Source organism: Macaca nemestrina, chromosome 8, assembly GCF_043159975.1.
Source record: "Macaca nemestrina isolate mMacNem1 chromosome 8, mMacNem.hap1, whole genome shotgun sequence".
In the NCBI taxonomy this organism is placed as follows: domain Eukaryota; kingdom Metazoa; phylum Chordata; class Mammalia; order Primates; family Cercopithecidae; genus Macaca; species Macaca nemestrina.
This window is the reverse complement of record NC_092132.1, coordinates 42,275,903-42,287,697: the sequence shown is the minus strand read 5'-3', so window position 1 is coordinate 42,287,697 and position 11,795 is coordinate 42,275,903. Positions and strand designations below refer to the sequence as shown.

General features: G+C 46.1%; 1 protein-coding gene across 3 annotated transcripts in view; it reads left to right on the top strand.

The window, feature by feature from the left end:
- Positions 1-1,885: 1,885 nt before the first annotated feature.
- Positions 1,886-11,795, top strand: part of LOC105476019 (BAALC binder of MAP3K1 and KLF4) — an 82,581-nt gene continuing 72,671 nt past the window's right edge. For 2 of the 3 annotated variants that reach the window (XM_071067922.1, XM_071067921.1), the window contains exon 1: positions 1,886-2,213. In XM_071067922.1, coding sequence (XP_070924023.1) covers positions 2,054-2,213 — 160 coding nt within the window. In that variant the 5' untranslated portion in view covers positions 1,886-2,053. The remainder of the gene's footprint in view (positions 2,214-11,795) is intronic. The other variant, XR_011606835.1, reaches the window with a different exon arrangement.

Genomic DNA, 11,795 nt, shown 5'->3' with positions numbered 1-11,795 from the left:
ATTTGGCCCCAGCATACCCCTCCACTGCATATCACATTTACTCTGTTTCCTGTGCTCACCAAGCTGCAGCTCTTTCAGTTTCTTTCATTTTCTAGAACTCTCCCAGGACAGTCTAACTTAGACACTGTTTCTGGCCTGTCTGTTCTTTGAGTGGTAACATCACGAAGTAGCTGGTTATGAAAGGAGCACTGTGCCATAGAACTGAGGAAAGCACAGGCTCTGCTAGAGATGTTATATATTCTCTCTCCTCGAAAGCTGGTTCTTCTGAAATCAAAATATTCGGGGGGGAAGCAAAAGGGGCACAGGGCATCTGAATTCCAAAGGGCTAGGGAAGCCACCACTTCCTGGATAACTGCACTCCCTCCACCTTACACCTAAAACAAGGTTGAAGAGGCCTGCCAGGGCCATCTCAAAAGGAGAAGCAAAGCCTGCAGAGGAGGCCAGCCTGAGCCCTGGGGTGGGAACGGGTGCTGGACTCAGCATGAGGAGGAGAGCCTGGGGTCAGTTCCATGAATCTTGGCTCCCTTCTGCATTATGAATTCTGGTTAGTACCTGCCAGAGGGATGTCTGATGGCTCCACCCTCAACTGGATCACCTTTAGCCCAAATTGCAATAATTTAAGTGAATCAAATTACTATAAAAAGATACTTTATTATTCATTCACTGGACATTTACTGAGGGCCTACTATGTGCCAGGCAATGCTCTGAACTTGCCCTACCTACTGGATGTTACGTACTGTTATAGACAATGTACTCTAGTACATTCCATAAATTGTATAGTATATAATGAGTACTATATCTATATTCTCTATGCTTGACATGTTGTATTAAACATCACACCCTGTAGTCTACATATAGTGGATAATATACACAATATATTATATATGTATTATGTCTACTAGAACAGTCTTTTGCCACAATAGGAATTTAGTAAATATACATTCATTGAATGAATGAATGAATATGATACTTATTTAATACCATATTCTAGCAGAGCTTGGTCATTGAAGAGTTATTCTTCCAAACCCTTCCCTTTCCTACCCGCTTCTTGAAGGCTGAGAAGATTTTCATCTTTCACCACCTGTTCTGGATTCTTGGAACAGGTAAATTCATTGGCCTACCCAAGTCTGAGCTCTAGGTCTGAACCCGCATGGATCTGAGGGTACACCGGGAAAAGAAAGGCTGACAACTGGACCCCAGAAATGTCAAGGGCACCCTGGGCTTGGAGGGAGGAGCCATGCCTCCACGCTCCACTCAGAGAGGGGGTTCAGGATACTGGGTGGTTCCAGGTGATCTATTGCTTTCTGGAGTTTAAAGTTCAGGGGATAATGAAGTCCCACAGCTGGAAGGGGTGTTAGTGACACTGCCTAGCCCAACTCTCTTAAAAATCATAGCCCTACTCCTGCCTCCCCAAATCAGATAAGACAGGCATAGGCTCTGACTGTTCCTTAAGTCTTAGCGGCAATACTCTGGCCGGGTTTGCGGGGTTGCCTCCAGTTCCATTGCTTTTGTAACAGGTGGCCAGAAAGCTTGGGGTCCCATGATAAGCGTTTCAGTTCTTTCCAGGATGGATCGAAAGAAGGAAGGAAGGATGGATGAATGAATGAGTGGGTGAGGGGATGGATGGATGGATGGATGGGCCAGAGACTGGGAACGGTAATCGCGGCCCGACAGGTCCGAGCCCCTCCGGAGCCCCAGCCCTCCTCCGGCTGCGGGGCCGCCGCTCCTGCTCCCGAGCCGGCTTGGAGCCCTGAGGGAGGGGGCGGGCGAGCGGGGGCCCTGGGGTGGCCAGGGCGTGGGGAGGGAGGACTGGGCGGTGGGGACCGGAGGGGAGGGAGGACCTTGGAGACGGAGAGGAGGGACGGGCGGGGAGAGGGCCCGGCGGAGGGGCGGCGGACACCGCGGGAGCTCCGCGCGGCTGCAGCGCGGGCGGGAGCGGGGACGCAATGTCGCCGCTGCCGCCTCCTCGCGGGCCGGGGCTGCGCCGCCGGGGCTGAGCCGCCGCCAGAGCCTACAGCCGAGCAGCCGCCGGGCGCGCCCGCGGCGCAGGAGGATGGGCTGCGGCGGGAGCCGGGCGGATGCCATCGAGCCCCGCTACTACGAGAGCTGGACCCGGGAGACAGAATCCACCTGGCTCACCTACACCGACTCGGACTCGCCGCCCAGCGCCGCCGCCCCGGACAGCGGCCCCGAAGCGGGCGGCCTGCACGCGGGTAAGTGGCCCGGTGCCTGCAGACCCTCGCCCGCCCGCTTCCCAGGGCGCCTTGGCCCGGGCACTGAGAGAGGAGCCGGTTCCCCGAGGAATTGATGGCTCGGTGGGGGTGACTGGGAGGAAGCAGAGGCAGGACCTGCCCGCTGAGCGGTGGACAGACGCAAGCCCAGGGAGCGGGGTCGACCAGAGCCCCTTACCGAAGGCTGCGCCGACCCCCAGCTTTGGGAAGCCCAACGCTGCTTGGCCTTGTTCAAGGCTTGCTCGCTGGTCGGGGGACCGGTGGGTGGGAGGACAGCCCACCTCCCCCGCACACCTATCCCTCAGCCACCCACCCTGATCCCCCCGGGGCCGCCTCCGCCCCGTTTTGGCCCATCTGCCACCCCCGGCCACCTGCGTACCCAGCCTGGTGACTTCTCATCCATTGGCCACCTGGCGCCCGTCTCCCTGGATTTATACACAAGGCGCCTGACTGGGTTCGCCTGGGTGGAGTCTTCCTTGTCGCTTCCCCTTTTCTCCCTCTAGGAAATGAACCCAGTCGCGGTCTTCAAAGACCAAAATCCTAGTTTAGGTCAAAATAAATGCATGCCGGCCCCATCGCTAGTTCTGCACTTTAGGTTACTTTGGAGCAGTTGTTCCATAGCAAAGGACGTCTCTCCCTACCCCATGGTGTCCCAATGCTTTGTAGGAGGCAGGGCATACACGTGGATTTTGACTCTAAATTAAATACTCTTGCCTAGGTCTTTCCTCATCCAGCAGAAATCTGATAAAAGGAGATGCAAAGAACTGTCTGGTCAGGTCATGAGTCAAGATTTTTTTTCTTTTTCTTTTTCTTCCCCCCACCCCTTTTTTTCTTTTTTAGCAGAACAAGTAATTACAGTGCAGAGATGCAAACTGTTGCCACAGACTGACCTTTAACCATACACGTATTGGTGACATTAAAAGGAAAAAATCTCACTACTTATTACATGGATGTTGTCCAAAGCTAGATCAATATCTGGATAAACATGTTTTAAGTGTTTCTTCGCCCAGTGATGTTTTTGGCATTTTTGAATAATGAAATCTAAAATGGAAAATAGGGTTAATTTGAAGCATAATGTATATCATAGGAGGAGGAAGGAAATGCAAATTACTTTTAAAAGGTTAAGAATCTTAAATCCATGCCTACTAAATAAGAGCTGTCACTTTAATCGAGAATAGGTTTCTCCATTTTTAAGGACCAAAGCTGGCTCCTTTTCCACATTAACTTTGTGACTTGCTTTTATTCTGTCTGTGAAAGCTATACAATACAATACACACTATATTTGTCTCTAGGTTTTCTGACTCACAGTGGCAATCATAATGGTTATTTTGTATTGCCTATGCTTTTAGCAAGTTACCAAATGGTGTGTTGTCTGAATTCAGTGTCAGCATGAGCATAGATATGAGCCTTCTAGATGGACCTGGTAAATGTTAGATGTGACAGAGTTTCCCAAGGAGGTGTGGTACTTCTCAGCAGAGAGTCAAAGGCCAGAGATGTACTCCAAAGAAATAAGGGTGAAAAGATCTAGCATGAAAAAAATATAATAAACAATCAAAACCCCGTTAAGTACCGCTTTAAGAAATGGTTACCATGGTGACTGGGAGTATATGGGGTATGTGTGTGTCTCTGTGCGTATATGCATGTGTATGGGTATGAAAGTTATTATGGGATGGCTCATGTACATACATGTTCCTCACAACTTTCCTGACACTCCTTGATTTATTACTCTGCTATACTAATTCACATCCCATCCATCATGAGATCTGGTCCCTGCAACAGGTGGGGCCTGGGACAGACACACTCATTCATGGTACCCTGCCAAACATGGGCCAGCCCTGCCAGACAGGTGGTCCTGAAGGCCTGCATCCTCCAGAGGAGGAGCTCCACTTCAGCCCCAGGACAGCACCCTGAAATTGGCAAGATGCTTGTATGGGCAGGGTCATTTTAATTCCCTAGGAATTTCTGTTAGCCTCAGGGGAGAAGGATATTTCTGAAGACTAAGATTAAATCAAGGCCTTCCTTGGGGGTGTACTGACATTCCCTAGGGCCTTTGGGAATGGCTTGACTCCTGCGGGTTTTTCAGACTGGGAGCTGGTCTTTTTAGTCAGAATGGGTCATCTGTGAAAGCCACAGATCTCCTGGGTTTCAGCCACTCTGGGAGATGGGCCAGGACTCTGTATTCCTTTCATCCTCTTTGCCTCCTCACTCCTGCCTCACCCACCCCCTGCCAGCGCTTTACTCATGAATTTACCGCCAAGCTGCTGGGGGACACCTAGTAGCCCCCAGTGGCTGTGTTGTGATAGGAGGCCAGAACGCTACTTTTTCCTGTTTACAGCATTTGTTTTCTGATGGGAGAGGTGGGTAGGAATGAATGAAGGAGCTAGACTCAGGGGAGTCCAGATTGTAAAATCAACAAAAAATGGCTTCACTATTAGAGTTCTAGAGCTGGAGAAGGTCTCTGGAAGTCAGCCAAGTGAGGCAAATGAGACTCTCAGGGGAATCATCCCTGGTTGAACACTCCTTCAACCACTCACAGACTTTACCCTCAGTTCCCAAGAATCCTTTCTGGGATCTTAGTGATCCTCCTTTGGTGTCCAACTGAAGCCACCTTTTCTCCTGGCTACTTCAGGACTTTTGAGGGTTAGGGGTGAAGCTAATTCATCTTTGCATCTTCTGTACTGAGCACATCTGGGACTTTGTAAAAGTTTTCGGAATGAATGGATGCTCTGTGTAAACCTGTCTTCCATCCTGTCAGCTCATCCTAGATTCCCTTCTGCCTCTTCTTTGCAGTCCTTGCTACTGAGGTTTTCCTACTTGAATCAGTGTAGCCTAAATTCTCCCAAGGGCCTTTCTGATCTCAACTTCTCTTTAAAAAGTTCTCCCCAACTTTACCCTACTCCCTTCAAACACCTGACCCAACCCAAAGATTCCATTTTTTCTGTAGCCTCCCTGAACCCACCACCTCAACTCCACAAACACATCTGTCCAAGAAAAGTCCCATTTAATCACATCTGCTTTTAAATCTCACTTGTGTTTCTCTTAGCCCAATCCAGATTGAGGGTGTGTCCCGTGACAGGTGTCCAGCAGGTATTTGTTGAGTGAATTCTGAATTTCACTGCAGATAGGGAGGGGCATGTTTTTCTGCCAGTTCCACAAAGAAGAGGGTTTCTTGCATCTTCTTCTTACGCAAAAAGTGATCCCGAGCCTGTGGTTCCTGTTTTTGGAGATCATCTCCACTACTCAGCGGAACTGAATTAATTTTTTAGATTTGACTATTAAGTAGGCTAGAATTTAAGACCTAGCTGAAGCCATGGTATGTGATAGCCATTGCTTTCCTGTGTCACCAAAGTCTGTCCCTCTGTTACAGAAGAAAATCAGATTGGTCTGACATAAATTAAGCCTCATCAAATTAGTCTGCTGGATTGATTTTTAATTCTGTTGCCTGGTGGGGGTCTCCAAGGAGAAAGGAAGTCTCTGAGGTTGCCATGACCCAACCTAGCTCAGTCATTCCATTCATTAAAAACTTCCTAGCTTCACCTCAGTGTAATCACAAGCCCCATAAATTGCATCCTTAAGCACTCTTTTTTTTTTCTAATTTCTGCAGAGAAAACATTTCAAAACTTTCTAAAGAACTTCTACTTTACATTTTTAAATTGCTAAATAATTATCTTAGTATAATAGAGGTTCGCAGAATTACAGACAGCAAAATGATTTACCTAAATAAACTGAAAGTCAAATAAAATGGAGAGTATTTAATATTATGATTACCCATCATTTATTAATGACTTACCAGGGGCCTGGTGCTTTGTTGGGCACTTTGAATTTTCTCCATTGAATCCTCACTGCAGGAATGAGGCAGGAACTATAACCACCCTCCTTTTATGAGTGAGGAAATGAGGCTTGAAGTCTGCAAGTAACTTTTCCCAGTACCAGCCTGGAATCTAGCCCTATCCAATTCCAAAGCCTCTACTCCTAAATACTGCCTTCCTGATTAATAAGGGATATGCTATGAAATTCTTGATTTTACAGTTCACGAAACTCAAAGTCAAGTCTGATCTTTTGATATTCTACTCTGATCTCAGACAGCACAATTTTCTTCTGCATCATCTCTAAGGACGGAATATCTTTTCCCTAAGGAAGGAGGCCTTCCCATACCTTTGTGGAGCAGTTCTCTTGTGAGACTCTTCCTGCTTCCTTGTAATTTCTACCCGGTGAGCTCCAGACCTGTGTGATCAAGTCTGGCACAGACAGCTCTTTCAATATTTGAAGATGGCTGTCACATCTCTTACCATTGATCTTCCAGGCCAAATACATGCAGTTCCTTCAATCTCTTCTCACACCTCATGTAGGCCTGACCACATTCTCTAAATACACTACTCGGTTTGTCAAAGTCCCTCTTGATACAAGGGACCTATGGCTAACTCCGAGCTACTGATGTCAGCTGAACGGCATAGGGCAATACGAGGTATGTTATGATATGGTCATTGAACAGACCTCTCTTGGTTTGTTCAGGTTAGGATTTGTTTGTTTTCCTGCTGTTGTTTTTGCCATATTACCTTGATGACTCATATTAAGCTTATGATTAGTTAAAACCCTTAGATCTTTCTTTATACTCAAATTTAAGTTTTATGACATCAAGGACATTGTCTGTACTTTCTCTGCTATGTACCCAGCACCTGGTACAGTGACTAAAACATAGGTGGCGCTCAATAAACGTTTGTTGAATGAATGAATTTCTTTCCTTATGAATCCTGAATTGGTATGATTGATTTCAGCACCCCAAATAAGGAATTTTTGCATTTATTTTGGTTAAATTTCATCTTATTGGTTTCAGTTTAGTGTTTAAATTTGCTGACCTTGATTCATTTTGATAGAGCTATGAAGACAATATTCTAGGTCTTTGTTTCCCTGTGTTGATAGAATATGATAAAAGACATGTCTTTTTTAGCTCTTTTGTTCACTGAATAGACATTTGCACAAAGATGACCTGAAGAAGTTACTACTATAGGGAAGACAGACATAAAACTGGACACCATTCAGGTCAGCATGGTCCATGGTCCATACTAGAAGGGCATGGAGAAAAGCATTAGAGGCATTCAGGAACTAAGCAGTTTGTTCTGCCTGGGGAGGGGTCAGTGTGTATACAGAGCCCTGCAGGATCCCAGCAGAGGAAGGGGACTGTCCCAGCCAACCCTCCCACCCTGGAGAGGAACAGGAGGGCAGCCCAGCTGGCCTGACTGCATCCCCGAGAGTGAGAGCACCTGTGGAGAGGACAGCCTGGGCTTCCTGGTGGATAAACCCCCCTCCACTCACACCCCAGCTGCCTCCACTTACCTGTTACCACTTGTAGTTCTATCTTTGAATAATTAGTGACTAATAATAATAATTAGTCTGCTCCCCTCGAGGATGACTGTTAGGTTTGGTAAGGCAAGGGGTCTGTTGGGTTAGATAAGGGGTCATTTCACGCACAGTCCTATCCCTGTGCCTAACGCTGTTCTGGTTACATTAGGACCCTGAGTAATTTCTCATAAATGAGTAAATCTAAAACTTCTGTTTGTCAATTTCTTCTTATAGACCCCAGAGATGGTGTTCTCTTTCCTTATCAGTTCCTCTGCTTAACTTTTTGTTGTCTGTCTGATGGGCTGCATAGTAAGAAAACATCCCCACCTTCCTTATACCCCTTTTGCCAAACACAAGTCTCTTTGTTATAAGTTGTTTCTTAAAATCACTGCAAGAGACAGGTGGTGACAAACCTAGGCAGTTTGTAAAGATTTAGGAAGCCTCATCTTCCCATGGCCCTTGTCTCCTGGGCAGAGTATCATGTTGTGCCATTGGCTCTCCAGACACTTTGAGAGTCTAGTGATGGTACGTGTCACACTGCATTGCCAGGGCTTGGGTATTCCTCTGTCTTTCTAGTTAGTCTGTGAGCTCTTCCAGGTTGGGGACCACATGACTGACATTTGCATGCCTGGCATCTTCCACACACTTGTCGAATGACTGTGAAAATGAATAAATGAATGAATGATCTGGCTGTGCAAATGAAGCTTAGTCTGTCATTCTTATAACCTCTTTCCTGAGTCTCATCTTAGATGCTTTTGTCTTAGATATCAGTCCACTGAACCTTGCCTTTGTTGGACGTTAGATAAAACAATTCCAACCCTAACCAAAGATGAATTTAAGGTGACTCCACTGCAGGGTGTAGTAGCATCCTAAGGGCACTCCAGAATTTCCTCCAGAATATGTAGAAAGAATGAGTAAGACCTACTATTTGATTTGATTTTTTTTTTCCTTCGATTTATAGACCCTGGTGGGAAGGGCCTTCTTCTTTGAGTCAGCAAGGGGTCTTTTCCTGGCTCATCCTGCACTCAGCAATCCCTCAGGTTTGGACTCTGGAGGTCCCACCCTCACCCTGGGATCTGTGCACCTGTGATCCACAACATCTTCTTGCTGATAAGGCCATTCTGCCCTTGTGAAGTTGGGTGTCTGAATCTGTTCTTAGACAATGATGCTGGGCCATTCATCCCAGGAGCCCTCCCATGTCAGGCCCACAGCCTTGAGACACTCTCAGCAGACTTTTGGCCTCTGCTGCAAAATCCTATCCCTGTGAAGACTCCTTCAGAGCCTCTCTGGCCAGTCTATATGCCACATTTACTCTCCTCTGCAGAGCAGACTTGAGGGGTTTACGCTGAGCCCAATTGTGATATAGCTCCAGCTAGCTTGGCTAACGAACACTTGCTTCCTCACACACCTGACTCCCATTCTGTCTCATGCCCAACCACAGCCATCTCTCTTGAGAATGTTGTTCTTTTAGAATGTTGTTATGGGCTGATTTGTGTCTCCCCCAATTCACAGGTTGAAGCCCTAACTCCCCTCTACCCCAGTACCTCAGAATGTGACCTTATTTGGAAAGAGAATCTTTAAAGAGGTAATCAAGTTGAAATGAGTTCATTAAGGTGGGCCCTAATCCAGAATGACTGGTGTCCTTATGAAAAGGGGAAATTTGGAGACAGAGACAGACACACAGGGAGAACTCCATGTGGAGATGAAGGCAGAGACTGGTGATGCTGCCATCAGCCAAGGAGCACCAAAGTCTGCTGAAAACCACTGGAAGCTCAGAGAGAGGCAGGGGACAGATTCTCCCTCAGGGCCTCCAGAAGAAACCAACTCTGCTGATATGTTTTTTCATTTGTAATTTCTGTGGGTACATAGTAGGTGTACGTACGTATGGAGCACATGAGATGTTCTGATACAGGCATGCAGTGTGAAATAAGCACCTCATGGAGAATGGGGTGTCCATCCCCTCAAGCATTTGTCTTTTGAGTTACAAACAATCCAGTTACACTTTGTTATTTTAAAATGTACAATTAAGTTATTATTGATTATAGTCACCTTATTGTGCTGTCAAATAGTAGGTCTCATTCATTCTTTCTGCCTTTCTTTCTTTTTTTTTTTTTTTTTTTGTAACTGGCCTGCTGATACCTTGGTCCTGGAGACTTCTGGCCTCCAGAACTGGGAAACAGCAGGTTTCCGTTGTTTAAGCCGTGCAGTTTGTGGCACTTTGTTATGGCAGCACTAGCAAACCAATGCAAGTGTGTTTATGAGCACTAACACTGTGAACATTTGGAAATAATAAGTCTATGGATTTCCACTGTTACTTACTCACACTTTTTTCTGAGATTCGACTTGTTTCCTGGCTGTTTAGATTCAAATAGCATTTATTTGAATCTACTATTTGCATTTACTATATGTGAGAATTTTTCTTTTTGACATTAGTTTGTATCACCCTCCGAAATAACCTCATAAACCATTGCTCTCGTCACTTGCCAGAGGAGGAGCTTGGATTCAATGAGATGAAGAGATTGAGCCAGGCCACCAGCTTGGAAGTGGGAGAGCTGGGATCAGAATTCAGGTCTCTTGTTTCTGAATCCAGGGCAGGGTACATTGTGCTGTGCTGCTAAGCATGAATGTAGTACCCTCCCCCACCCCATCTGCCTTGGGTTTTTCTGAAAATATTAACCATTTAATGTGGGAGCCTCCTGCCAGCATTTATATGGCTGAGTCCCGCAGCTCTGCAGTGCTTACACTCTCCTCTTCCTGTGCTGAGTGCTCGTGCTGCTCTAGTCTCCATCTCCATAGAAAGGGTTGCAGGAGGTGCCCCAGGTATCACCTGCATCCCAGTCACCTGATAGGCCCATTAAACCGGAACAGCCTTTAGGCAGAATCACATATTTTTTTCTAGTTTCAAATGCAATGCATGCTCCTAATTAAACATTTAGAAAGTATAGAAAAAGCTTGCAGAGGAAAATAATGCCTCTCTCAGAATTGAGGTTTCATCTGTCAGGTCCCATGAAGATGATGCTGTATTTACATCTTACGTGAAGGTGATGTTTAAAGTTCTGGATGAGGGGATGGGAAAAATTCCTCAAACTGCTTGGAAGCTCAAAAACCAAGAAAAAATATTTTTTGTTCATTTCTATATTTAGGAAACCATATGGAGGTAGTGGGAGCCCAAGTCTAGTTTGAATGGAGGAAGAGAAAGGGGGCAAGGTCATAAAGAAGTAAAGGGATTTTTCTTTTTTTCTTTCAATACTGAGCAAATATACTTGAATTCAGGCAAATTACATACCAGGGAAATGTACATGTGACTCTACTGTACGTAATTCCTCCATGTTTCCCTCTTACCTCCCCCTCATGCCCCCACAATAGGCTCAGGCTGAGTATGCTGTTCTATGTTGTTCCTAGCTGTTTTCTGGGAGTTAGTCTTTTTATAGGTTGTATTAGTCCGTTTTCATGTTGCTGATAAAGACATACCTGAGACTGGGTAATTTATAAGGAAAAAGAGGTTTAATGGACTCACAGTTCCATGTGGCTGGGGAGGCCTCACAATCATGGTGGAAGGTGAAAGGCACATCTCACATGGCGGCAGACAAGAGAAGAGAGCTTGTGCAGGGAAATTCCCTTTTATAAAACCATCAGATCTCATGAGACTTATTCACTATCTTGAGAACAGCATGGAAAAGACCCACCCCCACGATTCAATTACCTCCCACCAGGTCTCTTCCACAACATGTGGGAATTGTGGGAGCTACAATTCAAGATGAGATTTGGGTGGGGACACAGTCAAACCATATCATGTATATAGAAACATGGCTCTGTGTGTGTGTGTGTGTGTGTGTGTGTGTATGGCTGGGTGTGTCTGTGTGTGTGTGTGCAGGGACCAGCTTTCTGAGTCTCAAATGCCCATGAGGTCAGACAGGTTGGCTGCCCAGAGCTGTGGCTGGTACCACTCCATGCGCTTCCAGCTCCAGGTCTTTGCATCAGATGGGATAGGTACCTAATGTCTGCCTACATCTCACCATGTGGCTTCTGTGTAATAAAGCAAAGCCAAAAGCCTGAGTAGGTTTTTCTTAATCTAACACAATCTGCTTTACAAATGATGCCAACTTCTCTTAGATTCTGGGATTAGGTTGTCTACCAGTCTTCACTTGTGGTGATGTTGTGAGTTTTGGTCTTTTTCTATGTCTTCATGGGCATTTTAGTAGGCAGTTAGGCAAAGCTGATGCC